The 27,121-nt window shown below is 37.9% G+C and overlaps 5 protein-coding genes across 5 annotated transcripts; 3 read left to right on the forward strand and 2 right to left on the reverse strand.

The window, feature by feature from the left end:
* Positions 1 to 863: 863 nt before the first annotated feature.
* On the reverse strand, positions 864 to 13,424 carry MONOS_1664 (putative Nuclear pore complex scaffold, nucleoporins 186/192/205). Its single transcript, XM_067869534.1, has 3 exons — positions 13,275 to 13,424; positions 13,036 to 13,133; positions 864 to 12,923 (listed from the first exon to the last, which is right to left on the reverse strand). The coding sequence occupies exons 1-3, from the start codon at positions 13,404 to 13,406 to the stop codon at positions 950 to 952; spliced, it is 12,204 nt and encodes a 4,067-aa protein (XP_067735964.1). The 5' UTR covers positions 13,407 to 13,424; the 3' UTR covers positions 864 to 949.
* Positions 13,425 to 13,428: 4 nt separating this feature from the next.
* Positions 13,429 to 16,397, forward strand: MONOS_1663 (uncharacterized protein). The gene is made up of 4 exons (XM_067869525.1): positions 13,429 to 13,585; positions 13,650 to 13,705; positions 13,749 to 13,991; positions 14,061 to 16,397. The coding sequence occupies exons 1-4, from the start codon at positions 13,477 to 13,479 to the stop codon at positions 15,741 to 15,743; spliced, it is 2,091 nt and encodes a 696-aa protein (XP_067735965.1). The 5' UTR covers positions 13,429 to 13,476; the 3' UTR covers positions 15,744 to 16,397.
* Positions 16,398 to 17,559: 1,162 nt separating this feature from the next.
* Positions 17,560 to 18,516, forward strand: MONOS_1662 (nucleoside-diphosphate kinase). Its single transcript, XM_067869514.1, has 3 exons — positions 17,560 to 17,861; positions 17,918 to 18,180; positions 18,258 to 18,516. Exons 1-3 carry the CDS (start codon positions 17,585 to 17,587, stop codon positions 18,318 to 18,320), a joined length of 603 nt encoding a protein of 200 aa, XP_067735966.1. The 5' UTR covers positions 17,560 to 17,584; the 3' UTR covers positions 18,321 to 18,516.
* MONOS_1661 (putative Glycerophosphoryl diester phosphodiesterase family) lies at positions 18,445 to 20,349 on the reverse strand. The gene is made up of 7 exons (XM_067869504.1): positions 20,256 to 20,349; positions 20,133 to 20,203; positions 19,899 to 20,078; positions 19,588 to 19,829; positions 19,391 to 19,490; positions 19,167 to 19,309; positions 18,445 to 19,009 (listed from the first exon to the last, which is right to left on the reverse strand). The coding sequence occupies exons 1-7, from the start codon at positions 20,337 to 20,339 to the stop codon at positions 18,819 to 18,821; spliced, it is 1,011 nt and encodes a 336-aa protein (XP_067735967.1). The 5' UTR covers positions 20,340 to 20,349; the 3' UTR covers positions 18,445 to 18,818.
* A 1,222-nt stretch (positions 20,350 to 21,571) lies between these two features.
* Positions 21,572 to 26,958, forward strand: MONOS_1660 (uncharacterized protein; the record flags this gene model as incomplete). Its single annotated transcript, XM_067869495.1, has 2 exons — positions 21,572 to 23,038; positions 23,141 to 26,958. 2 exons carry the CDS (start codon positions 21,572 to 21,574, stop codon positions 26,690 to 26,692), a joined length of 5,019 nt encoding a protein of 1,672 aa, XP_067735968.1. The 3' UTR covers positions 26,693 to 26,958.
* Between the last annotated feature and the right edge of the window lie 163 nt (positions 26,959 to 27,121).

Genomic DNA, 27,121 nt, shown 5'->3' on the forward strand with positions numbered 1-27,121 from the left:
CCATCACACAGAAAATGCGAAGTGACAGAAACAAGTGAATCCTGAAAGTTTGAATCACGAATAGACGTACTTCCTTCGTTTGCACATTGAACAATTGCAAAATCTGTTTTAACCAGAGGCTTTTGATAATCTCTTCGAAGAGTTACATTTATCAATTGTAAATATCCATTGGAAAAAAATAGTGGCATTTTTTCGTCTTGAAAATGAAGAAACTTCACATTTCGAAAAATGCTATTTGAATGTGTATCCAATTCGAAAAAGCAACCATTTTGATATCTTCTAAAGGTTATCTTTGCAAATTCAGTTGATGAATTTTTTGACAAAAAGTTCAACAGCAAAGAGGTCTGCTCATTCATTTCTTTTTTCTCAAAAAAATGATGAGGAGAACAACTCTCGATTTTTGCAACTTTGTTGAAATCATCCTTTTTCACACGTTCGTTACGTAATGAAAAAAAAGAATTTCGTAAAACTTCTAATTCTTCTTCAATCGGCACAGCATCAACAAGAAATATTTCGCAAATCATTATTGAAAAGCAAAAAAAAGTCGAGGGCCATCCTATCATTCTGTATGTTTTTTCAGCTTTCATTTTATTGTTCAAATCAATGTTTTTTCATAGAAATAATGGGGTTGGCAAAAAAATATTCTTTTCTAAATTTGTGAAAGAAATTCAAAATCATTTATTTCATATTCTCCAAGAAATTTTTCGGCATCGAAATATCAGCAAACACTGAGCTGTTGTTTAGCAACTGTTTCTGTTGGATTGGGTAATTTCTGGAAGGGTAATGTGATTTATTTTCCACCACACACATAGATAACTCGAAATTTTCAATTAAAATTTAAAATACCAATAAAAATAATAAAATATAACCAACCATTTATAAAGAATTATTATTTTTATTCAAAAATAAAATGAAGTGGCAATTCAAATTTGAAGAAAATAATCTTTATTCACTTATTTTGAAGTAAACTAAACTTTTTAATTTGAGGTGGGTATAGAAGTGATCTAATTTTATTGCAGATTAATCTGACAAATGAAGGATCATAAGAATATGTAAGATCTGAAGAAAATGAAGAGAGTGAAAGAGGATTAAAAGGCTGAAAATGAGATAAAACTGGTATTAAAGGAGAGATATGAGGGGGAAGAGAAGTTAAAGAAATTATAAGATCACTGAGATGATGATTTAAAACAGCTCTAATTTGTTTTGAAGAAGGCAACGATGTTGAAGCATTCGATGATGGCTGCTGTTGTGCTTCTTGCGTTTGAAGAGGAGAGGGAATATGCAGAAGAAGAGCAAGTGAAGAAGGAGTTGAGGAAGAAGAAGGAAGTGAAATCGAGAATGAAGAAGGAAGCTGAACAAGAAGGCGGATGTGATGGAAAAGAAGGAAGTATGCTTGCTCCACAATCTGATTGATAAGACTGATTTGAGCTGAAGGTGATGGGGTAGTTTTAGAGAAAGGAAATGGTGCAAGCAAAGGAAGGCGTATTGAAATGTTTGCAGGCTCTGGTGATGTTGCAGCTGAAGGTGAAGAAGAAGATGCAGCAGAAACAGAGTCAAAAGAAGTCGATGAAGATGAAGTTGAGGCTGTCAAATGAGGAGGAATAGCTGATAAAAGGATGTTTGTGGCGTCTGCAGCAATAAGGACTAATGTTGACAGCGGAGAGGCAACAGATGGATATGGCTGTTGCAACGAGTTTGCATTGAATGTTGGAGGAGACATGTCTGTGTATGCAAGAGATGAAGAGCTGGCTGACGGTTGGAGTGACGCGGGCGCCATCAGAAGCGACGAGAAGTCTGGTTGGAAGAAAGCTCTGTTAACATCGCTGTCAGTCGTAAATGGCGTTTTCTCTTCCGTAGGCCGAGATGCTTTTGAGCTGGAAAAGTCAGATACTGCACTTGATGATGGAGAATCAATGCGTTGAGCAGCAGTCGAACCAGATGATGAAGCAGTTGACGCACTTGTTATTATCACCTTTGCAAAAAGCAGCAGCACGTTCCTGATAATAGTCAGAAAAGAAACTGACATATCGTCTATTTGCCCAAGCCATTTTTTGTCGCGCTGAATATGTTGTCTGCAAGCAGCTGTCATTGAAGAGGCAGATGAATGCACCAGATGCAACGCACTTGACGATTGAGAAGACATCATGCGGCAATCAAACGGCGCTCCAAAGCCACACGACAAGAAGGACGAGGCAACAGAAGCAGAAGAAGTTGGTTGCTCACCGGCAGAGGAAGAGGACTGATGATGTGCCGTTGCACGCTTTTTCGAGAGGAGATTGTCAACGATAGACACAAGCACGTTTCCACTCATAGAAGCAGCAGTTGATTTAGATGCTGGTGCGGATTTATCTTCATTGGTATTTCTAATGTTCCGAACATACGACCGAGGAGAACTTGAGAGTGCAGAAATCATCGTTCGTCTGTTCTTCAAAGCTCTCATTTGCACAACTTCTGATTCCAGCGCTTCCAATGCATCTGTGACAGAAGGCAGAGAATTAGCATTAATTGCTGACTGCCCTCTTGATCCACCCAACCGTCTCAGCCCAAAGATGTTGCTTGCCAACGAAGAAGACGCAGAAGACAAAGAACGAGACGCCAAATGGGCTGCTGTGTATCGAATTGATGTAAGGAAATCAGACGGAACAGCAACTTCTCTCCAACGCAGCAACCGAGTGAGCAAAGAAGAGAGAGCAACAAACAATTTCTGCTTCACCTGATTCGCTTTGGATTTCGTTGTTACTGTAGATTCATCTGCATCAAATTCAATTTCTGCAGATTCCATTCCTTTGCTTTCTTTATTCAACTTCTGAGGCTCGTCAATATCAGCATTACTGTTCATGTTTCCGAGATTTGATGTGGCAATCCACGAAGAGTTCCAATAAGGAACTGTTTGTGAAAGAATGCCAGTGATTAATTCAATCTCCAAAATGAACGCAGGAGAAGGTGCAGGAAGCGGAGGAAGAGAGGAAGATGTAGATAAAGAAGAAGATGTTGAGGATGATGCGATAGATGATGTCTCTGTTGTGAGCAAGAAATATCGAAGAGGTCTGATAAACAATCTGTGATGAAGGAAAATGAACGAAAGCAGTTTGTCAATTACTGTTTGCGTAGAAGTGGAAAATGACATATTAGAACTTGGGCGATTGAAAGAGGAAACTGTGGTTGAAGCAGAATGAGAGTAAGGTGAATCACCAAGGATCCTAATTGGAGATGAGGATGGTAAAGGAGAAACAGAAGGGGAATGTGATGAAACAGGAGAAGGCAAAGATGATGAGGAATATGATAGTGATGATGGAGACTTACTGAAAGCAAGTGAAGAGCTGAGGTTGCGAGACGAGGTTGCAATTAGAGAAAGAGAAATTGAATGGAGGAATCTCAGCAAAGGAATGAAAGCAAGGCAAAATACATCGAACGAGACTGTTGTTGATGTTGAAGAAAGTTTTGATGAAAACGAAACAACCGCATCAGCAGCTGTGCTGATGGACTCTTGTTTTTTATCTTTTGCCAAACGGTCTTTGTTTCTTCTTTCTCTCTTCTTCTTTTCGTATCTGTCGCTGTGGCTTTCACGTGATTGTCCTTCATTCTTGGAATAGCCAGACGCTGACGGAAGCACACCTCCTGAATGGTTCTGATAGACCACTTCCATTTTGAGGAATGAAAGCGAAGAAACGACATCGATTGCACCTTCTTCAACAAGAAGCAATCCAGGTGAGAAAGAAAGAGGAGGCAAAGGATTAAAAGCAGAAGCCACATTCAACTGCGAATCAAACGAATGTCGATATTGTGAGCTCCTTTGGATGTTTGATTGTTGCTGTGCATTGAGAGCATGAACGTGTGCAGGTGATGGCTGTTGGGCAAAGACTGACAAAAAGGCCATTTGTGCTTCGAAAATGAAAGGATAGTGATAAAACAAAGAAGATGAGTCTGCTGCATTTGCACTAACTGGAGATAAGAAGATAGAAGAAAGAGAAGCAGATCCTGAGGCTGGAACTTTGCCAGAAGAAGTGTAAGGAGTTGATGGAGAAGAAGAAGCAAATGAAAGAGCTAGAGATAAAGGAACATCGATTGTCTTCACCAAAGTGAGTACTCTTTGAGGTAGTCCTGTCTGTGCAAATGAAATGAGCCAGTGCGACCTGTCGAGCTGGAGAAGTGTAACAGCGAATGAAAGAGAAAGTGCTTGGAATATGGATGAAGATAGCAAAGTTGGTGTTGTGTCCAGAAGAGAAAGAAGCGTCGAGCAAATCGATGAAGAAAAGCTGCGCAGAGTAAGAATAACACGAGAATGAAGAGAATGGAGAGCAGATTGAGCAGATGTTGTGGCAGAACTTAAAGGTGGAAGTCCATCAGAAGAAGTTGAAGATACAGATGCTGATGCAGAAGCATAGGATGAAGATAATGTTGGGGTAGTATATGAGAATCCCTGTGGATGTGTCAGGAATAAAAAGTTGTGAACTAGAGCCAAAATGGTTGCACGAAGGAGTGGAGGAGGAGGGGAGCTGGCGGATAATGGCACAGAGGATGAAGATGCGGAAAATGAGGATGAAGAAGAAGCTGGCGCAACTGCTGCATTTCTCAGTGGAGAATGGCCAACAGACAAGAGGGACAATGCTGTGTGAAGAATGTCTATGGTCAGCGATGGAGGTGCTGATAATACAGAAAATGATGAAATTAAGAATGATCCCGTATTGCTGTTGAGAGGTGAGTGGAGAGACAGAGAATAAGAAGGAAGCAGACTGGAAACCCTGAATTGAGGTGAAGACAGAGGAAAAGTCGAAGATTTCTGCGGTTTGCGCAGACTTCGTTGAAGAGAAGAAGTTAAAGAGCGTATTCCTTTCAATGTTTCGTTCAATGTTGCCAAAGACGAAGAAGAAGAAGCTGAAGAAGACGGATCCAACAGTCTGTCAAGCTCATCATCATCCTCTTCTGAATTGCTGTCAGCATCATCGCCAATATAATCTGGATCGAATGCCTGCATTAAATCAGACTCAGAATTGTTCAATGAATCATCTTCACTGTCGCTGCTGTAATCATCTCCGTTTTCATCGTCTTCTTCTCCATCATTCTCAAAATTGTAAAATGCGCTATCTCCCAAAATCTTTGACATCGTAGAGTTTCGTGTTCCTTTTGATGATTTTTCGTTTTTGTCTGAAAATCCAAACAGTTCTGATTCCAATATGCTTTGTTTTTTGCTGCGCCTCTTCCGATGCACATGACCTCCCTGCAGTTCCTTCATAACAGCTCTTTCTTTTTCTCCTCTCCACTTAACTTCTGATCCCTTTTTCTTATTCAGCCTCGAAGCCATCGCAATGAATTGTGCATTTCGCATTTCAGAAATGAGCATCTCTGAAACGCCAGACAGAAGAGCAGCGGCCGGAGGAAGTGAATGTGTCACAGAAAGAATAACGGACAAGACAAGCTGAAGAGGAACAGAGTCAATGACAAGTGCAGCATTGGCTGGGATGATGGGATTAGAGCTGACGAAAGTGCGAAGAAGCGATTCGAGATGTGAAATGGATGGGAATGAAGAAGGAATGCAAAGCAAAGATTCAGCAGATCTCAGAGTCTGCTGAGTGATAAAGACAAGATGCGATACAAGTGTTGACGAAGTATTGGAGCGTGTGATGGATGCAGAAGAAGAAGAAGCGGAGGAAGAAGTACTTTCATATGTAATTGTGTTTGAGATGAGAGAAATAAGGTCTGATGAGAAGTAGATCAAGATCACCTGCAGAAGATGCCTCCATCCATGCACAGCTGACAGATGGGCAGAAAACAATGCAGCTGCAGAACTTGGAGTGACTGGTAAGTCTGAAGTCACTCCGATGTTTGAATGATATGTGTGGTATGGCGAATGCATCAGCATTGCAGGCGAGAAATCTGTTCCAAGATGAACGTTGTCTGCATCAAAGATCATCTCAACAGATGCAAACGAGCAAATTGACAGAAGAGCTGACAAAAAGGTTTGAACAGGCACATTTATCGCACGAAGAATTGACAGAAGAGGTGTGAAAAGTGCAGAATTACCGTTCAATGACAGAATATTGCTGCTATCTGCATCAGCACCGTTGTAATCGGTTAATTGTATATCGTCTTTGTCAGTCTCTGATGCAGACGGCATACTGCCACTTGAGCTGCTAATTGAAGATTTGCTTCGCAAAAGATCAGAATTAGTATTTGCGTTTTTATATCCAGCATTTGTTGTGCCGTTTCCATCTGATTTGACAGGATTGAACAGATATGAGACTAATTTCACTGCCTCGGTCACATCATTTTGATGTTTTGAATGGTCAGACAAAAAGTCCAAATCATCTTCGTCATCGCTGATGTTTGGATGGGTGTGAAGCAAAGATGCACCTGAAGAAGCCGCAGCTGCAAGCAATGTGTTTGTAGGTATCAGATAAGAGTCGTCTTTGGGCTTGTCCAAATCAAGAACAGACACAAGTGATGGAAATAGGATATCATTTTCTCCTCTTCCTCTCTTCTTTTCCGTCAACTCTCTGTTCATCAACAGCCCACCACTCCGATTCTCGCTTCTTCTCCACAGCTTTGTCTGGTGTCTTCCGCTTCCTCCAATTGACTTGCTGCTACCGCTGAATCTTCCTCGTCGATGTGCTCGCTCGATTCCATATGCTTCCATTGCCATTGCAGTTGACTTTAAAACATACTCAGCAGTCAGCAAGAATGAAAGTGTTTGCGGAAGGCGATTCAATCCAAAAACAGACTGTGAATTCTCTTGTTCAGAAGACATCTTCCCAGATGATATGTTGCTTAATGCCTTTGCTGAAGAAGCTGACGAAGTATTCTGTTTCAATATGCTTTCACCGATACGTGAAATCACTTGTAGTTGTGTTGAGAAATAGCCCATTGCATTCAGATATCGAATAATCATTCTGAGATCTGGTAAAGTCAATGATGAATAAGAGGAAGACACCAAGTTCATTGCAAGTGCTGCGATTGAAGATGATTTGAGGGATGAAGAATCTGAAGAATGAGATGCAGATAAAAGAAATAGAAAGATGATCTCGTGAATCAGAGTGTGCCAGAAAGGAGGAATAAATGAAATTGGATCTGACAGCTCACGAGGGATTTGCAAGTGAGAAAATGAAGAGTGGGAACCTGACAAAAGAGATGGATGAGTGACAAGATACAGCATCACATCGAGTGTTGGAGTACGTGCATTTTCAGGCAGAACAGCTGGTGTTAATTCTGATGAAGACAAAAAGAATGATGCAAGTGGAGATGGAAGTAGCTGCTTTGTGGTTGATGATTCATCAGAGGAAGATGTTAGAAGTGCGTATCTGATAATTGAAAGGAGCACGTGTCTTCGAGAAAGATAAAGGCGAGAAAGCGGTTCGTGTCTTTGGTTCCTTTCCTTTTCTTTGTTATTCTTTGTTGCGCTCAACGGTTTCGTGTTATTTGCGCTTTTAGGAAGAGAAACTGTTGGAGGACGAGGAGGGAATGGCAGCAAAAGAGCATTGTCACAATACTCTCCAAGAAGCGATGGAGAAGCAGTCAAAGCCAAAGAAGGTACACTCCAAACAGGTGGAGTTGTTAGCGATTTAAATATTATTATTTCTCCTTCATCTGTTTCATCTCCCTTCCCGCTTAGCGCTCCGAATCCACCGTCTGTGATTGTCATCGTAGTCAACGATGATCCAGTAGATGAAACAGACATGTTGTCCTCCAAGTCATTTGCCCATTTTGTTTCTACTCCGTTCTTCAGATCGTTCCACTCTCCCAATCCAGAATGGTCGTCAGATTCCACATCTGCTGCTCCTGATGCTGGCGGGACACAGAACGGATTTTCTTCCATCCTGTTTGTTTCCTCCTGCTCTTCCAGCTCCATCATAAGTGTGCTGACTTCGTAGAGCCCAAACTGCTCTTCGTACATCTTCTCTTCCTCTCGTTCGTTTTCAGCAATTGTACCGATCTCTTTGAATGGATCTGCATTAAAGCCATTCATCATATCTCCAAATGCATTTGAAGAAGACGATCCAGAAAACGCTGAAGAACCAGACGAGGCAACATTGCGAGGCAAAAACCCAAGCTCTCTTCCTCTCTCAACACCCAACTCCGCCACAAGCCCTGTTTCTCTTTCTTGCGCCTTTTCTTTCCTCAATCTTCGAATCTGCTTTTTCCGTATCTCAATCATCTTTGCTTTGAATGCAGACATCTCTTTCGTGGCTGGATCGTCTGTCTCAGCAAACACTGTGTCTTCCAGCAGTCCCTGTGCAAAGGCATTCAATATTCCTCTCTCTGGTGCTGGCATCAGAGCTTGAAGGGCTTCACTTGCTGTCTTTGGTGGTGCCTTCAATGTAGAAGTTGCACCAGCAGCAGCAGGTGTGGCATTTGCATTTGTTGCGAATGGGTTGGTTGTCGATGGTGCAGCAAAAGGATTGGTTGTGTTTGTTGTTGTAGTTGCAAATGGATTTGTTGTGGCTGGCTTAGCAAATGGATTGGTTGTTGTGTTTGCGGATGGTTGTGCAAATGGGTTTGTTGTGTTGGTTGCTGTTGTCTGAGCAGCTTGTTGTGGAGCAGCAGTTGATTGAGTCTCTTTTTGTGGAGGCTGATAGGGCGAAATAAGATCGTTTTCTGCACGTGTGAGAAGAGCAGCAAAACGAGATTGGTTGATAAGCGAGGCGATGTCAAAGAATACACGAGATGCTGTGACAGACACCAACCGAAGTGGAAATAGAAGCGTCAGAGGAAGAAGCACTGTGGTGACTGTTTGAGTTGTCACTGCTGTGGATGTTGTGGTTGCCGCAGGTGTTGTTGAACCAAAAGTACTTCCAAAGCCTATTGCAAATGGGTTTGTTGGGGATGGCTGGGCTGCTGGTGCAAGAGAGGTTGTTGTAGTAACTTTTTCTGTGGACTGGAGAGGATAAGAGGAAAGGGAGCATGTTGAAAGCAGAATCACTCCCACAAGTGCTGATCTGATTTCAGCAACAGGAGAACATAACAGCTCTGGCATTGATGTGGATGCTGGCGGAGATGGATGAAGCGAAGACAGCGCAGAAAACAGCGGCTGGCACATCAACATCTCCTCCAGCACGCGTAGAATAGAGAAGCAAAGAGACAGAAGTGAATGCAGAACAGGAATCGATGTCAACGTTTGCTGCAGTTTTTGCTTGCGTTCCTGTTCCTGCTGCTGTTGCTTTTGTTGTTGCTGGGCTGTTGTAGACTGAGCTGCAACATAAGGCGTCATTGACGGCTGGTTCTGCTGTTTGGAAGCTGTGTCGTCTTCAATTGGAATAGCTGCCAAAATGGATGGGTGCCATCCGAGCTGCTTATCGACTTTGTCTTCGCTGTTATTGGTACTCGTGTTTAGTGTCCTCATCTCATCATATCCCCAAAATTCGTCGCTGAACACGTTGAATGGTTCTGGTTGTGCCAGCGAATCAAAAGCAGAAGATGGGCTCAAATAGGATGCTGAGGGCATCATCTGTGCTCCAACAGCAGACCATCCGCTAGTTGTTGAATAAGGCTGAGGTCCAAACTGTGAATACGGAGGATATAACGGTCGATTCAAGGGCATGCCAAGAGAATTGCCAGTTCCATATGGCTCCATTGCTCCGTTTGCATTGTTGTAATTAAGCGGACCAGAAGCAGAAGATGGTGCTGTACGAGAAGAATAAAGCGATGTGACTGAGAATGAAGCAGGAGCGGTCTCTTTGTATGCCTCAATGTTTCTCTGGACAACATGTGTAACAAATGAAGGAGGAAGGAAACGAGAGGAAACATCAATCAGAAGCGAACACAGCGAAAGGAATGAATGAAGTTGAAACGGCAAAGAAAACGACGATGAAGAGGAAGATGAGAAGGACATGTCTTCGCCTGCAGATCCACCTGAAGTAAGAGGTGTTGTCAACGAGGCAAAGATGACAAAGCCAGGGATAAGCGCTGGATCAATCACATCGTCTGCAATAAACGAAGAATCTTGCAACTTGCTTTTGAACGACTGCCACGTAACAGGCTCTTTCTTCGCTTCTTCGGCGTCTGATGCTTTTGCCGATGTTCCATCGCTTGCTCCACCAGACAATGAAGATGAAGGTTTCAAGTAGTTGTCGTGATATCTCAGAGGCGTTGCTTTTCTTTTCTTTTCCTGTTCTTTGATCATCCAATTAACAGTCGCATCTCCAAGTGATGTCGCCAACCGCTGTGAGATTGTCATGTAAATTGGCTCACTGTTTGCTGAAGAAGCAGATGAAGATGATGACGATGAGGCTGTCGATGAAATTTTGCTCTTTTCATCCGTCAACATTTTCTTCCCTTCATTTTGCAGCAGCGCTTCTCTTTCTCTCCTCAGAGCGAGGTATTGTCTGATAGAATGGATGAGAAGCGGAGATATCACGCAGCCGCATCGGAACTGGCAAAGCACATCTGAAAAGAGATGGAGCGCAGCTGTTGTGCAGACAGCAAACTCGCGTGGGTCGGAATACGTTTTGTGTGTGAGAGAAGGGAAGATGTGAGTGAAGACAAAGAGAATGGATGGGGTGAGTGTTGGGTACAAGAGAACAGACAATGGCAGTGTGGAGGAAGAAGTCGATGAAGGAAGATGCGCAAAGCTAGACACATCAAAAGGCGTGGATGTTGCTGATGAAGCTGTTGACACAGCTGTAGATCGTGAAAAGAGGGACAGTGGAACAGATGAAGTGGAAACGAAGACTTCTCGAATGAAATCTATTAAAGCGACGGTTGTTGGGTATCTCTCCAGCATTCCTTCAACAAAATGGAAATCGGTTCGAAATGTGGATGCAAAGATGTCAATTCCCGATGACAATGATGAAGATGAATCTGTTGAATTCTGATCAAAAAGAGAAGAAGATCCAGAAGAAGACGAATTTGTGGTTGAAGAAGTCGCTGAAGAGTTTGAAGCAGAAGCTGCTGCCAAATATTTAGACTTCACAAACATGTCCCACACGAACGGTGCATGAAGTGGATAAGACGCAAAAGCAGCAAGTGTTCTTATCACTTCTGCTTTGAGCGATGGATTGAGTGGATAGAGAAGCAGAGCACAGAGCACATTCAGCGGGCGGAAGGCCGGGTGAGTCATCAGAAATGATGCAGCAAATGGAGACTGACGCACAACACACTGGCACAACGTCAGGAAGGACAGAAGTCCCTGCAAATCGATGTCTGACAGAGAAGTCTCAGATGATAGACACGAAAACGATGTCACGTCTCTGATTGCGCTGTCATCAAAGCTACCGCTTTTCCTGTTGTTTATCTTTGACAACACACCATCCCCTTCTATTTCACTGCTGTTGCTTCCGTTTCCTCCGAACCCGTCGCGCCCTGTGACTGAAATTCTCTTCGACTCCATCGCTTTCTCCTGGCTTTCTCTGAGTGCCTCGAGCATCCCAAACAGCTGGTCCCAGCTCAGCCACGAGAGATGCGGGTGCTTCGAGTTCTGTGCGAGCATCGAATGCACAAACAATGCAGAGGCTGGGGACGATGCTGCAATTGAGCCAAGCAGGTTGAGGAAGACAGGGTAGACAAGTGTGTTGCTGCCGTCCCCAGCAGCGAAGGTGATGAAGGAGTGCCAGTGCTGAGTGAATGGCGCACGGACACTGAACGAGCGAGTGAAAAGAGGCTGTCTTGTCACAAGTGCGATGATGCAGTCAAGAAGATGAGGGAAGAGATACTGGCCGAAGGGAGCTGGCGAAGGAAGGGTGAAGAAATACGACGTTGTGGCAGATGCAGAAACAGAAGCAGTTGAAGAGGAAGCAGAAGCAGCAGATGGCTGCTCAGTTGAAGTGAGCTTCCCTGCAATCAGCTGTGATGTTGCATTTGCGTCTAATATTCCTTCATATGGTGACCATTTCATGGCCAGGCGAACTGAATGAGAGAGACGCGTGGCTCCAACAGGAGAAATGATGGAATAAGAGTTGGAGGAAGGGAAGTGAATGACTCTTGAGAACTGCTTGCGTGAAGTGAGAGAGGGGATGTCGCGAGGTGGTGTAAGAGATGATTGTTGTGCTGAAGTGGACGATGACGAAGAAGAGGAAGAAGAAGATGATGATGCAGATAATGACGATGATGAGTCTGGAGGTATGAAAGGCCCACCAAATGTTGATTTGATCGTAGGAAATGAGAGATTCGCAGAAATCGAAGGGAATCCATCAGAATCTGAAGAAAATGTCGCAGATGAAAGAGAAAATTTCCCCCTTCTCATTTTAAGCTCTGCTGCCCATTCGTCTTCTGAATCTTCGTCTCCTTCAATTCCTGCCCTATCGAGCTCCCTTCCTCTGCCCTGCATACCAAACAGAGCCTTCTCACGCCTCTTCAGTCCTTTCATTCGCAGCATTTCTTCTTTTTCTCTGCCTTCTAATCTTTTTGCTGCATCTTCCTTTGCTTTCTCGTGTTCGTCGAGAGCTCTTTGGAATATGCCGTCTTCAACAATAGCTGCAGAGTCGCTCATTCCTTTCAGCTCTCTCACAACATGCGGGAAAAGCATCACAAACCCATCTACAATACGCCAGAGGGTCTTCACGCACACAGTCCATCTGGGTGTATCACTAATTAAAAGTGGGTTTGATAGCAGTGAATGTTCAATAAACAAGAATACATCGTTTCCAACAACAGATGATTGGACGAGACCGGAAATGTTGTCGGAATGAAAAGGATCTGTTGGTTGTTGAGATAATTGAATAAATGCATCCAACTGGATCTTCAGTTCATAGTTGACTTCTTCGTCTCCCCGTTGAGAAAGATCACGATTTAAATCGTTTGTAACTGATTGAAGATATACCGCCCATCCAAGCTGAATTAGCGAAAGAAGACCTGATGTTGATGGGGTCACTGAATGAAGAGGTTGAAAACCATCTTTATCGGTATCGTCGTCTTTGTTGTTGTCCTTACTGTTCATTACTCTATCTAGATCGCTGGTAAGATAAGCATTAAACATTCTTGCTGTTTCGCAATCGCTAAATATTGTTAAATAGTTAAATTACATCAAGAAAAACGATATTTGATAATGATCGTTCAATTATATTTCAATAAGCAAAAAGATAAAATTAAAAAGGTTATGCTTCATACGTCCAAATAGTATTTGTAGTAGATTCGTGGTTAACATTAACTTTTTCTTGGCGAGGATTCAAAAAACTCAAAATTGAAAATGAAAGCATCACCAATTCCTTGTTAAAAAAGATCCAAATAGCATTTAAAACAAGGAACATTTGTTAAATAACAAAAATTTAATTTGAAAGCGGAAAAAAACAAGATCAAAACAGTAACAAAAGTATTAAAATGAAATGTTTGTAATAAGTTCAGCAAACATGAAAGCGTTCGGGTGTTCTAAATTGATTATATTCATGTGATAGATTCATCAATGAAGTTGTTAACTTTTGTAAAATTGAAGAATCATGTTGCTGTTGCATCCCTCTTTGTGGTGATTTAAGAGTCTGCATTTCAGCGGGTTGAACTGTGGTTAAGATCAAAAAATATTTCCCAAACTAGCATATTTTCATTTTGTTGGAAATGGGCAACCTAACCTCAAATGTGAATAAAATTCCTTATCGTTTGTTTATTACAATATATCAAATTGCTGGCGTTGTGGAAAAGGCTTCTCGAGCTCTGTCAGTTACAAGTTTTTTCATTTTAATAATTTGATTATTAAATGGGATATTTAATTTATATGTTTATCAATTTAGTGTACCTTGAATCAAAATCAATTAGTACTTCTTTTAAAAAGGGAATAAATCCTATTGTTTGTTTTATTCAGGCGTTTTTTCTAAAGATATTTGTTTCAGATACAAGAGCGATTTTGCTTTCAGAATGTTAAAAATCAATCATCCTTACAATTGGAAGTGTGGTCAAAGGGATTGTGCTTCGATCTTGAGTTTCTTGGTTCGGTTTCAATTCCATTAGCTCCTTTTTACGGATGTGAAAAGCGTGGACTTTATCCTTTTTCTGTTGATGATGGAGAAAAAGTTGGATTCGTTGATGCCGCAATATTTCTTTGTCCTTATGGAATGTCAATTACGGGAGCAACTGTTTGCTTGATTTTTTTTTTCCAAATATTTTCAAAAAAATGTTATTTTATTTTAACGATGAAAAACTAGCCTTCTCTATCTTTTTGTGAGGATGGACAGTTATTCGCACCTCCACCAAAAATTCCTCGAATATGTTCCAAAACTCCTATAGCGCCTTTTTATAAAGAAATGCCTATCCCGGAATTGTCGACTTATCTTTCATCTCCTGCATCTTTTGGATTAGAATTACTATTAAAAAGGAAAGCAAAGAAAGAAGAAGAAAGTGAAATGAAAGAAAAGAAACAAAAAAAGCTGCAAAATGTGCTTTCGCAGGAGATGAAAATTAGTGAGAGAGATGGAGGAATGACGTCAAAAGAAGAACTAGTGTCGATTTTGGGAGGAAAATATGAAGTGGAAGATAAGCAAGATGATCCTCTTGAATCACAAAGCAAAATAAATCAGCTGGAAAATGAAATAAAAATTCTTCGTAAGCGCCAATCCAACCTTCGGCAGAAGCTGCTGATGAAAAGCAGGTCTTATGATATCAAAGGGAAAAATAAGAATCTCCAAAAAAAGAGAAACAAGAAAATGAGTTATGAAGAAATTATTCATTTGCTGTATGAAACCAAAAAGGAGAAAGAAAAGTTGAAAGCAACTTTTGATGAAGAAGCGCTGACGACTCTGCATTTTGCAGAGTATGTTGTGCCGCTTGACCTGAATGAGACAGAAGAAGAGGCGCGAAACGAGTATTCGAAGCTTGTGAATCAGATGGGGCTGAAGGCGAAAAAAGGGATAGTTCTGGATTCAGACTATTATTTGCGCAAGTGGATGCTGCTGGAGGCAGAAAGGGTGCATCTTCTTCGGATCAAAGAGAAAGAGCAAAAGGACATCGCCATCACAAAAACACTCAGAGGCAAAAATATGCTGGAAAATGAAAAGAATGTGATTTTGGGAAAGAACGTTCAGGATAAAATGAAAGAAGCAATGATTGCGTTGACACCTTCTGTTGCCTCTGCTAAAGAAGCAGAAATCAACCACACTCCTTTTTCCTCTCTCCCTTCTTCGCGAACAAACACAGGGGTTCTGGTTGAAATGGTGGATGAGGCACAAAAGGCAAATTCGTCTTGTGATGCAACAGAATCAGATTTGGAAACAGGAATGTCTGAAGCGTTTTCGAATCCTCTTTCTTCGCGATCCAAACAAACAACACGTCCAACCTCGTCTTCGTGCTCTTCTTCGTATCCGTCATTAGCCACTTCTTATTCTGCGTCTGCATCTTCGTCTTCGTCGTCAGCAACAACAACAACATCAACGTCATCATCTACTTCTTCTCAACCCCCATCTTTTAATCCAGTTGAAGACAACGATGCTTTGGAAGCAGCAATGAAGCACCAAAAAGACCAGATTCGCGACCCGTTTGTTTTGATAGTCAATCCGCAGCCGATCACAAACAGCGATCTTTTGGATAATCCTTCGTCAGCAGCAGCGGTTGTGCCGAATCCTTCAGTTCATGTGGCATCTTCAAAGAAGATAGACATAAAAGCTAATGAACATCCACAAGGCAAAGGAGATGCCAAAACAATAGATAAACGAACAATACGAAAGCTGAACAGAAAAGTGGATTCGTTCTCGTTTTATATTGTTCCCCCGACGCCCGCTGAACAACAGAAACGAGGAGCTTCAAATACAAAAATTGAAAAAGAAGGAAAAGATGAAGGAGAAAAAACAAGTGTTGAGAAGATCAAAGGAATCAAAGGAAGTGGAGCAAAATAAAAACAACAAAAATGAATGAAAGACGAAATTCAGTTGAATGTTTCGTCTTCTGATATGATGGAACAGCTCTGTCTGAAACTTCAAATGTGGAATTTTTCGTCATCTTGTTCACATGTGGTTAGAATATAAAAATTTTGTGTAAATATTTCACTATGAATGTTTGATAATTGTCTCATAAAATGATATTGATAAAAGCAAATAAATTACACTCATTATATTATTCTTAATAAACTTATAGTTGTCTTTTTTGTTTCATTTTTTTAAGTGTTCTTTGCTTTTTTTTTAAAACATATCACTTCAGCGTCTTTAATTTTTCTGAATTTTTTGCATAACTTCGTTTCTGTTTATATTTTTTTCTGTGTTTATTATTCAGTATTTTTATAAATTCTGATTTGTGACTTTTCGTTTGATTTTTGCACTTAATTATGTTAATATTTTGTTTGAACTAATTATTATAAATTCAGAACACGACTTAATATTATGTACCTTTGTTTTAATAAAAAATTTTTGTTAATGTTTAATTTCTTTATTTGTTTATTATACATAAAATTTTATTTTAATTATTTTTTTGTAACTTTTCGTGCTATATTTTTATCAAACTGTTCCATATATTTTTTGATTTGAATTGCTGAAAAGACAAATATTTAAAAGAATCTGTAAATGTTTTTTGTTTTATTTAATTTCAAAGCTGTATGTAAAACAACATAAAACTTATTTTCAAATGAATTGCAAATTCTGCATACAAGTTATGTTTTTGATATTCAACATTCACAAATCAAAAATATTGTGAAATGGTCGATGTTAAAATTTTATTCTACAAGCCATATTTTTGTGCACTCCATGTCTAAGGACACATACAAATAAACTTTATCTGAACTTTTAATCAACAAAAAATCTTTCTTTGATTAAAAACAGATGTTAATATTATTTGCATGAGCAAAAAATACTGGAGAAAAAGTTTTCACGATAATTCGAATTCCGTATCAAATCTTCATTTTGGAGAGTATAATTGAAATCATAATTATTTTCGGAATGTTGATTTTCAAAGATTGTCAGTTTTTTGAAAAAAAAAATTTAATGCAAAAGAGAAGAAGAAGAAGAATTGTTTTTCAAGACTAATATTTTCACTTTGTCAATTATTAAAAGGTCTTCAATTAGCCTTTTCACTTTTCAATGTTCATTTGTTAACATTCCAGATTAATTTTCCAACAGAAAATATTTCCAGAAAAATTATGGTTTCAAAAATAATCACCCTTTTTCATAAAACATGAAAATTTGATTTTCTTATTATCTTCACAAATTTTTTGATGAATTCATTTTCAAGAATTAAAGTTTTAGGCAAATAATTGTTTTGAAATAACCGTGAATAAATTATTTTCGAAATTATCGTAATTTATCAATATTTCTTGGATATTATTGAAAAATAAAGATTCACCTTCATTTGAATAAAAAAGCAGAAGAAAATTGAATGACATCAATGTTCAATTTTCGAAGATTTCATAGTTTTTTCAAATATATCACTAATTTTTAAAATAACTTTGCTTTTTGAGATAATGCAGTTCATTTTGAAAGAAAAAAGATCAATAAAATTTTTATAAGCAGTCAATAAATAATTTTATTAAATTTGAATTGTCAAATAATGCAATTTAAAAAACAGAATATTTCGCAATAATCACAACATTTTTAAAAAAACTCTAATTTTATTTATTTATGTGTTATTAATATGTATCATTTTTTTAAATATATTTGGTTACAATTTTCATTTAAAACATAATCCTTTGATGAAAAATATCAAATCTTAAGATCATTGACAACCACTATTTGTGTGTGAGAAAACCGCCATGAGTTCTGGACAACAACCTACGCTTACTTATGCAATGATAAAGCCTGATGCATTTTCTAGGCAAAATGAAATTATAGATGTCATTAAGGAAAATGATTTTAAAATTGTTCAGATGAGACAAATGAAATGCTCTCCTGAAAAACTTGCTCTTTTTTATAAAGAACACGAAGGAAAGCCTTTTTTTTCAAGCCTTGTTTCATTTATGACAAGCGGACCAATTGTTGCAATGGTTTTATCAAAAGTAGATGCTGTTGCCGAATGGAGAAAACTTATCGGTTTTGAATTTTTTTAAAGTTTTTGTAATTGATTTTGTGAAATTGATGTTTTTAAGGGCCAACAAATTCTCTTGTTGCAAAAGAGACTCAGCCAAATACAATTCGTGCTCGCTTTGGAACTGATGGACAATGTAATGCTGTTCATGGAAGTGCAACTCCTTCGGATGCTCGTCGCGAAATTAACTTCTTCTTCCCAAACATGGTTGTTGATCCACTTCCAACAGCAGCTGAATCACAATCTTATCTTTCAATGCACGTCATACCCCTTCTATCAGAGGGTTTACTTGAATTATGTAAAGTTAAACCAGAAGATCCAACTGTATGATTAAAAGTTATTTTTATTGAATAAACAGTGTTTTTGTAATTCAATGTATTATCTTCATTCGGAAAAATTAGGAATGGCTGGGTGCTTGGCTTCTTGAACATAATCCAAATCAACCCGCAATAAAAACAAGTTAATGAAAAATATTTCATATCCTCTGTCTCTAATTTCATTCGACATTTCTATTTATCTAATTTCATCACAAAATATTGTGAAAAATCCTTTGTTAATCTTGATCAATCATTTTAATAATATTAATTTTTAAACACTTCTTAAATTTCTTTTTTGTTATCATCTCATTTCTCCTTGAAATATTTCTATTACAAACACAAATGAATATGCGCTTTTATAACAATGAAGTTGAAAAGCTTTGAACTCCATATTGGCAACTGCAAAAAATCAAAAAATAACAAGCGTAATCTTTGATGAAAAGCAGAATGCTCATTATCCACAGACAAGGATAATAAAAACAACAAAAAAATTCATTTAAAAAAAAAGAAGAAGAATAAAAACATACATAAAAAAATATTTAATAATAAATATAAGAAAACATCATTTATAAGCATAAAATTAGCGCAAAAAAGTCATTATATTCATATTACATAATTATTATAAATAGAGTTGAGTACTTTGATTTATTCCAACACAAATTCTTCCTCGACATCATCATCTACAAACGAGAAATCTTCAGCAGGTGTCGATTCTTCCTCTGTCAATGGAACTTCATCAACAATCTTGCGCAATACACCAGGGCGGTTTGTGCAAATAGATTTCACTCCAGTTTTCAGCGTTTCACGCAAAGTGTCGGCATCATCTTTGTTGTTGGCTGATGTTAACAACGCAAAACAAATAGACATCAAAACGAAGTGATTTAAGAAGCATAATTTACATGCACATTTACATTTATAAAGAAGTTTGAAAACATAAAAATTTAAAAATTCAGGTAATCGATTGTCAACAAATGATTAACTTTAGTTGCACACTTCCAAAATAGCACATCGTATCATATCCCTTGCCATTTGCTTCTGCAATAAAAGACTTCATTTTTGGCTTTGAAAGCAGCGAGCACGCAGGGTGGAAAGCTGAAGCATTGTAATATTTGGCTGATTTGAACATGTTTGGATAGCTTAATAATTTGTAATAAAAATAATTGGATATTATCACCGAAAATAACATCAAAAATCAATCGATTATTGAGGCAACACACTTTGTTGGGGGCATGGAGAAAAGTAATGCTTTTTTCAGTCTATTGTCATCCTTGATTGGTTCCATAAGATCGGTAACAACTTGATACATTAGACCATGATCTTAATGATTGCACCAAAATAGAAACAACAAATTAAATAAATATTTTTGAAATAATTAATAAAAATACACCAGATCTTATTTTCTAAAATAACAAACATTTTTTCCAATAAAACGATGACACAACATGGATGCAACTTTCCATTTTTTTCTTGGTAACAAGATCAAATACACGAGGACCAATGGCCTTGTCATTTCCTTTGAGTTCGATAACAATTTTTTTCCCTGTTGGGCAAACAGCATCCAGAACTTCAGACAACTTTGGTAAAGGAATTGGAGGAACCCATTGCATAACATATTTATCACTTTTATACAATGAAGAACGCACTTTGTCATATGCCCTATTAGAAGAATTCAAAATTAAAAATAAACAATTTATTTTTTATCGTTCGAATGAACTGAAGTCAAACCATGGAAGCTTAACTCTAAATTTGTAACGTTCCGATGCATTGTAATGCTTTACCGAAGGAGTTTTGGAGCCATCGAGTGAAGGTGTAATAATCTGCCCAAGACGCTCTATTTTTGATTGTAAATCTCGATGAGAAATTACGATTTGATCATCCGATGAAAGCCACACATCCAACTCAACACTTAACACAAATGAATGAAAAATATTTTTTAAAAAATATGTAATTTTTGCAAACACGTCCGCTCCATCTTTAATAGCTTGAAGATATGATGGTATCGAATTCTCAGGATAAAGACTCACACATTTCTAAAAAATTAATTTTATCGTTTTTTTGACAATAAACAATTAATTTTTATACCGGCTGAGAACATCCACTTCCTCTGTGTCCAATAACAGTAAAACACTGTGCAGCGTTTAATAAAAACAGCAATAAACCGAACATTACGATCCATAACCTTAATTTTGACACAAAAGGTCTTTTGATTGGATTTTTCAACTATTTTTGTATTTGAGACCGTTTATGGTTTTAGACCATTTGCATGATTTATGCTCATTCATTCCTTTATTTTTATCTCTTTATTTATCAATTATTGTCTCTCAAAATGTGAATATTGTGCTTTGAACAAAAACACTCTCAAAACTCCCTTTTCTTGTTTAAGCGAAATAAAAATAGAAAAAGGAAAATTTTTATTTTATACTAATAATGCTTCTTTAATTTTATCAACTTTGGCGTTGAATCCATCTCACAGGAATTCAATAATTTGTGGAGATTGTTGTTGTCTCATCCAGTTATCTTCAATAACTATTTTCTGTGATTTCAATTCATTTTCCCCACTCTTCGCAGCCAAAGGAATTTTTTTTTTAAGAAATATAACCATATCATCTCGCATTTCACCTTCTAAACTTTTGCCACAATTCATCAGCTCATCATTACACTTTTGCTTATCTGATTCTGAATTTTCTGATTGTCAAATGATATCATCATTAACAAGTCATTGCACTTTGTCTAATATTTATCAAACATCTTTTTTAAATGTATCATCTGAAAACAGAGCCAAGATATCTATCCAAAATATTCCATTCGATTACTCTCACATGATAGATTCATGCACATTTCACAACGTTGATGATGCTTTTTATGGAGCAGTTGCCAACATATATTCGTGCAATCTTTTTGATGCTGTAAATTGTTCATTTACGAAATGCACTCGAAGATTGAAACATACTTTGGTTATTGATCCAGAAAGTCAAGAAATCAAAAACCGAACAACTTTTGTTTCTTCATATATTAATATCACTTTTTTTGAGTGCTCTTTTGAACAATGTCAAACACCTGGACCATTAACAGATAATTCAACTTCCGAACCATCTACCCCTGAAAATAGCGGAGGAGCTATCGCATTCATTGGAAGTCATTCGCATTTTACATCTTCTTATTTATCTTCTCAATCGACGAACACCGAAAAATCAAAGTTAAAAAGATCTAACTTTTCAGAACTTGATAATCCAATTGTTTGGATCAGCATTTTGCACAGTTCTTTTGTTGAATGCAAAGCAAGCCAATCCGGTGGTGGTGTGTGCATTATGATGGTTTCAGCAGCGCTACTCGGAAATAATACATTTTATAAATGCGTTTCCGGATCAAATGGAGGTGGAGCTTGCTTGCGACATATTATGGGTTGCTGCCTAATGGACTTATGTGAATGGAACAAGTGTAGCACACTTACAGGTGAAGCAGCAGTGGAAATTATAAATAGGCGAAGCGGGCGCAACAGATGTTCCGATATGACAAACGATGCTGCCTCACAACATGTTATTGAACGAATGATTAATAACAGACGATCTATAAATGACAATTGGGAATCAAAGAAGCAACTGCTCAACAACCCAGATAAACCCTTAATGAACGCTGAGGCAAATCACGATATCAAAAAATTTATTCGCCCTTCTCCAGCTGTGAGTCATATGTTTGGAACACCTTTCATAATGTGTCAATGCTGCATTGATTCAACTGATTCGGCTGGAATTACCGGTGGGATGCATCTTGTCACTGGCATAACTGACGTTGTTGCATCTGATTGCAGCTTCAAAAACAATATAGGCGACAAATTAGGTGGAGTTTATTGTTCAATTGAGCTTGACACCTTCTCTCTCGTTGATAAACCCAAGGAGACAATAAGTTCTTTGCACAAATCTTCTTTTACAGAGCTCCAAAATTGCTTTCCTTGTTCATCAATTCTGCCAAACAGCGTATCAGCACCGAATTTACCAACTTTATTTATGTTTTGCTGCTTTCACAATAACAGTGCAAGAAATATTATGTGCACAGATTTCTTTTTGGTTGAAGATTTTGAGACAGCGGAGAATTCCCCCTTTGTATACTGCACCTCTTCATCTGAACAACAACGAACTGGAATTTCATATAAATCCAGGTTAGTATATACAGATTGGCTTCCAGATGGTCTGATGGCAGCTTTTGTTGGCGAAATTGAGAATGCTGATGACAGCGAAAATTGCGGGGAATCAGAAAGACAAGCATGCAGAACAATGCAATCTGCGGTAAGGAGGTTGCTTTTTGATGGTCACCCGGTTGTGTACGTTTTAGAAAAAGCATATCTTGACCAAGAAACATTTGCTGAAAAATCCGAATATATCGCCATCTGCGGAATTCTAAAGGGGGCTGAGGAGATTGACCTGTATAAAAATAGAGTAGTTGAGCATCTTGCTGAAATTGAACAAGAACTTAATGCTGATCACACAAAAGATTATATTGTGAATGCTGACCAAGATTTTTACAAAGAATACAACTCTGACCTAATTCGCCCAATACTTACCGTAAAACCATTTTATCAGCAATCAATTTTCATCCAAAAATCTGGTGAGGCTCTTTTTAGTGATGTTGACATATGTTTGCCACCTGGAAATTTGCCTATATTTTCTGTGCAAATGAATGATGAGACTAATGTTCCTACATTGAAACTCTCAAAAATGAAAATAGGCGCTTCAAACAGCTTAAACAGTTTATCAACAGCAATGGAAAGTTCGGCTCCAATTGCAGAAGTTATTCAAGGAAACTTATATTTGAACAAAATCGTGGTTGATAAACTTCAGTTTTCTAAGACTGCATTTTCCATTCAAAATGTTTGCGTTTAATATAAAAAAAATTTTTTTTATAATGATATGATTAATAATTATTTTACAACTTTTTTAAATACTTTTTATTTTCCGTTTTTATCTTTTTAGTCTGACGGACTCTACGAAAGCAACCTGAATATTATGAATTGTTCATTTAGTCATATTACATCAGCTTCATCATCTTGTATTATACAAACAGATGCGCCGCTACTTTTTGTTTGCATTCAAACCTCATTTTCTTTTTGTGCTGCTTCTGAGCATCAAACTGGAGGTGCATTATCTGTGAATGCGGTTGATTGCAACATCATTGTCAAGAGCTGCAGCGCGACGAAATGTGGCGTTGGAAAGCGTCCAACGGCTTTGACTAATGAAGTGACAAACGGAAAAACAAAAGGTGGATGGTTTTATTGGGATGTAAGTGGAGCAACCAGCGATTTTCCACTGACAATGGTTGATGTTGCATTTAAGGAAAACTTTGCAGAATGCGGAAAAGATATTTTCTTTTTGATTAACATTCCAATTGAAGAAGTTCAAAGCATTCATCTTTCTGTAAGTTCAATGGATAGCGAAACAGTTGACGATAATTCTATTGTTTATGCCACGTTGAATGAACCAGAAAAGGTTATGAATCTTGTTCCATTGATAGTTCGACTACGGTCAGACAAGATCTACACGACAGAAAAAGGAGAAGACAAAGCTTCTTGTGGGTCAAGGGATAGCCCTTGCAGCGATATATCAATTGCTTCGGAGAAGCTTCCTGTGTATATGAGACAAGAACTGGAAACACCACTCTCAGAGATTGTTATACTTAATGAATCTGTTCAATATCTTTCCATCAACTTTTTCCATACGCATATTCATCCAGATGAAGATGAACCTAACTCTTTGTCCTTTTCAGCTACAAAGCCAGCCGAGTACAAAATTAACTGCATGTTTTTGCCACCAAAACCAGCAATCAGAACAAATGAATTAGTCACCTTTTCTTCTCTGAACATTAAATTTTCTGGATACTCTTCATCCTTGCCAACCTTTATTTCTGCTGATACAGGTCTCTTGAAACTGAAACAGGTAAATTTTACTGTTCAAAGTTTTATTCCAGATGTACGCTTTACTGGCTCATTGATTTTAATTGCATTAGCTTCAGTCTCAATTCAAGACTGCCAATTTACTGATTTAAAAATTTGTGATAATTTCATTGCTGTTATGCCACATGATGTGGAGGAAGAGTATTGGAAAGGCATTGTCCAAGCTTCTGCAAACGGAGAAGCAAATGAATTAGAATCGTCTTCTGTAGATCCATTCATTCAAACGAGAAAAGAACAAAATGATTCCAAACGTGTGCTCTCTCAAAACAATAACAAAAATACACAGAACACTTTCACAGAAGAACAGAGAATGCATTCTTTCTATTCTTCAAAGTTGACTTTACCTCAAAACAACACAAAATTAATAATCCACCTCGAAAACACAAGTCTGAAAAATGTTATCATGGTTAATTATCCTATTTTTGCTGCATTAATTCCAACACCTTCCCCTACTCTTCCACCATCTATCTTGCTTGAGTTGGTATCTTCATCAATTGTAAATTGCTCAACTGAAAGTACAAGTGAAGCTTTGCTAGCGAAGAACATTCCATCAATCACGAATTACTTCTCTTTGAAGATGAAAGATACAAACATCTCGTCGTGCAAAGCATTGAACTCAGATGGAGCTGCAATGAGACTTTACAATGCCAATGTCGAAATTACCGGATCGTGCTTCAAAGAGTTGAATACTACCGATTCAAATTCTTTTCCTCAGAAACCCACAACAAACGAAACATACTCACATTCTTCTGTGCTGTCCCCGTATTATCCTTCATTAACACTTCACAAATCTTCTCATGTTCATTTGACTCAACAGCAGACAAGTGTCTGTGATTGGGATGAATCACTGATTCTTCTCTTTATCTGCCATACGACAATTACTCACACTTCATTCATCCATTCACAAGCAGGAGGCATCCAACAAAAAGGTGGATTGCTCCATATTGTATCCAGTTCCTTTGATACAGTCGCGACAGGAGGAATTGATGGCTTTCCATCATTACGAAAACATGCCAAGTGTTCACGGATTCAGGTGCAAAAGAAAACATTCTCTGATGAAACTTCAATTATTAATCAGAAAAAAATAGAAAGAACTGAGTCAGAGAGAACAATTTTGGAAGAAGAAAATGATACTGAAGAAGACGCCGAGGTTAATGGCAAGATTATTATTGATGGAATTACAATAGATGGAAGGGATGGAGCAAATATGAATGAATCACTCTGGATAAAGAATCAACACTGCGTAGTTGAAGGGAAAGCAATGGAAAATAAACTATCATCCTACTTTATGCCAAGTTTGACAGGAGCCAAAATAATAGAAAATAATTCGAAAAAACGCTTTCTGGATTTCTTGCTTTTTGGGAAAAAAGCATCAGATTTAGAAGGATTAGATGAAACGTATGTCGCATCAGAAAGCGATGCGATGGTCATTTTCACTGGAAAGCAGCTTTTGATGTGTGATTTGACGTTTGATGTAATAACAGATAAAGGAAGACTGTTAGCTGCGTCTCTGCCACTTATCACATCAATTAATGAATTCCAATGCATTGGATCGATTCCCCATCAATTTTTAACACCTGTAACAACATCTTTTCAGGAGCCAATAAGCGGTGCAAATGGCAAAGAACCTTTTAGAATTAAGAATGAGAATCAAGACAATGAGAATGCTTCAGGTCCAAAAGAAGATGAAGGCGTGTGCGTGCGAATTGCTTTGAATGAGAAGAATCTGAAAGGAGAAATCATTCGCCTCTGGGAATCGCAAAGTGTGATGATACAAGCAAAAGGCAATGGAAAAAAGTCTAAAATGACCACTGCTCAGCTGATTGTTTCAATTGTTGTGCCAATTGTTAGCGTACTTGTTGCAGTGGGAATACTAATTTTGTTGTGTGTTATGCGTTCTCGGCGTGTCAGAACAGAGTATACAACAACCGCAACAGAAGAGCAAACATCATATGGAAGCTACGACACCTATGAAGAAACTGACAGTAAAGAACAGAACATAAATTACTCTGAAAGCACTCAGAAAACACGAAGCAATAAAAGCTCGCCATTCACCGAGAAATCGCAATTTCTTAACCAGGCACAAGGGCTGGTTAGACTTGTGCAGTATTCGACGTTTGATTCATTAAACACTCCTAGAAAAGATAGGAAAAGATTGGGATTGCAGATTGACCAAGGGCCAAAAGCGATGAGTCCAGTAATGCACAACCGTTGGAATAATTCAGATGATTATCTTTCGATTAACAGCAGTTACGAGAAGGTAAAAGGATCCAGCTATGAAGAGTATTATTCATATGAAACTGAAGAGAGTGAAGAACTGGGGCAATCACCTTATAGCATAGAGAGAACATTCAGTAATGAATCTGCTTTTAGAGGAGATATGTCTCCATCTGCAATGTTGGCAAGAAAAAGAAAGTTAGCAAGGAAAAGAGAACAACACAGGCTTATGAATATGCCTTCAATGAGCGAGAATGACGATAGCTATTCTTATTGGTGTGACTCGGTGGATGAAGAATTGGAAGAAATTGCTCTTTTCATCGAAAAAGATATTCAAATACCAAATTTCGAGGAATGATAACTGGAAATAAGGAAAATGTTTTATTATTTTTTGTTTTTTTAACTGGTATTGTAAATGATAATTTTGTTAAAATCATAGATGATGTCTATTATTAGTTTTTATTGTTTGATATATTTTCAAACGGTTATATATTTTTTTTCACATTTATGGTTTTCATATATTAAGTTTTCTATAGTATTATCCGCAGATATACTTATTTTTAAAATATCTTGCGGGAGTGTCAAATAATCAAATTTAAAATAATTATTAATTTTAATATCTTATGATTATTTATATGTTTCATAAGAAGCAATAGATCATCAAATGAAATGAAATTTAAAGCCATTCATTTGTATTATATTAAATATTGCAACAAATTATTTGTTTAAGTTATTGAATAATTTCACCCATTATAAATTTGATAGATAAATTGGATTGATATTTGTG

Source organism: Monocercomonoides exilis (genome assembly GCF_001643675.1).
Source record: "Monocercomonoides exilis strain PA203 chromosome Unknown scaffold2-2631571, whole genome shotgun sequence".
Lineage (NCBI taxonomy): Eukaryota > Preaxostyla > Oxymonadida > Polymastigidae > Monocercomonoides > Monocercomonoides exilis.

What these genes read in the sequence shown, in the direction of transcription:
- MONOS_1664 (XM_067869534.1), bottom strand. Translation starts at nt 13,406, where the DNA reads ATGCAGACTCTTAAATCACCACAAAGAGGGATGCAACAGCAACATGAT. An exon ending in GAACACCCGAACGCTTTCAT is followed by an intron (nt 13,134 to 13,274) that starts GTTTGCTGAACT and finishes TTTTTTAACAAG; the next exon opens with GAATTGGTGATGCTTTCATT. An exon ending in ACTACAAATACTATTTGGAC is followed by an intron (nt 12,924 to 13,035) that starts GTATGAAGCATA and finishes AACAATATTTAG; the next exon opens with CGATTGCGAAACAGCAAGAA.
- MONOS_1663 (XM_067869525.1), top strand. Translation starts at nt 13,477, where the DNA reads ATGGGCAACCTAACCTCAAATGTGAATAAAATTCCTTATCGTTTGTTT. An exon ending in AAAAGGGAATAAATCCTATT is followed by an intron (nt 13,706 to 13,748) that starts GTTTGTTTTATT and finishes TATTTGTTTCAG; the next exon opens with ATACAAGAGCGATTTTGCTT. An exon ending in TGTCAATTACGGGAGCAACT is followed by an intron (nt 13,992 to 14,060) that starts GTTTGCTTGATT and finishes ATGAAAAACTAG; the next exon opens with CCTTCTCTATCTTTTTGTGA.
- MONOS_1662 (XM_067869514.1), top strand. Translation starts at nt 17,585, where the DNA reads ATGAGTTCTGGACAACAACCTACGCTTACTTATGCAATGATAAAGCCT. An exon ending in CGAATGGAGAAAACTTATCG is followed by an intron (nt 17,862 to 17,917) that starts GTTTTGAATTTT and finishes GATGTTTTTAAG; the next exon opens with GGCCAACAAATTCTCTTGTT. An exon ending in TTAAACCAGAAGATCCAACT is followed by an intron (nt 18,181 to 18,257) that starts GTATGATTAAAA and finishes CGGAAAAATTAG; the next exon opens with GAATGGCTGGGTGCTTGGCT.
- MONOS_1661 (XM_067869504.1), bottom strand. Translation starts at nt 20,339, where the DNA reads ATGTTCGGTTTATTGCTGTTTTTATTAAACGCTGCACAGTGTTTTACT. An exon ending in GAAGTGGATGTTCTCAGCCG is followed by an intron (nt 20,204 to 20,255) that starts GTATAAAAATTA and finishes TTAATTTTTTAG; the next exon opens with AAATGTGTGAGTCTTTATCC. An exon ending in TTCTCCATGCCCCCAACAAA is followed by an intron (nt 19,310 to 19,390) that starts GTGTGTTGCCTC and finishes CAAATTATTAAG; the next exon opens with CTATCCAAACATGTTCAAAT.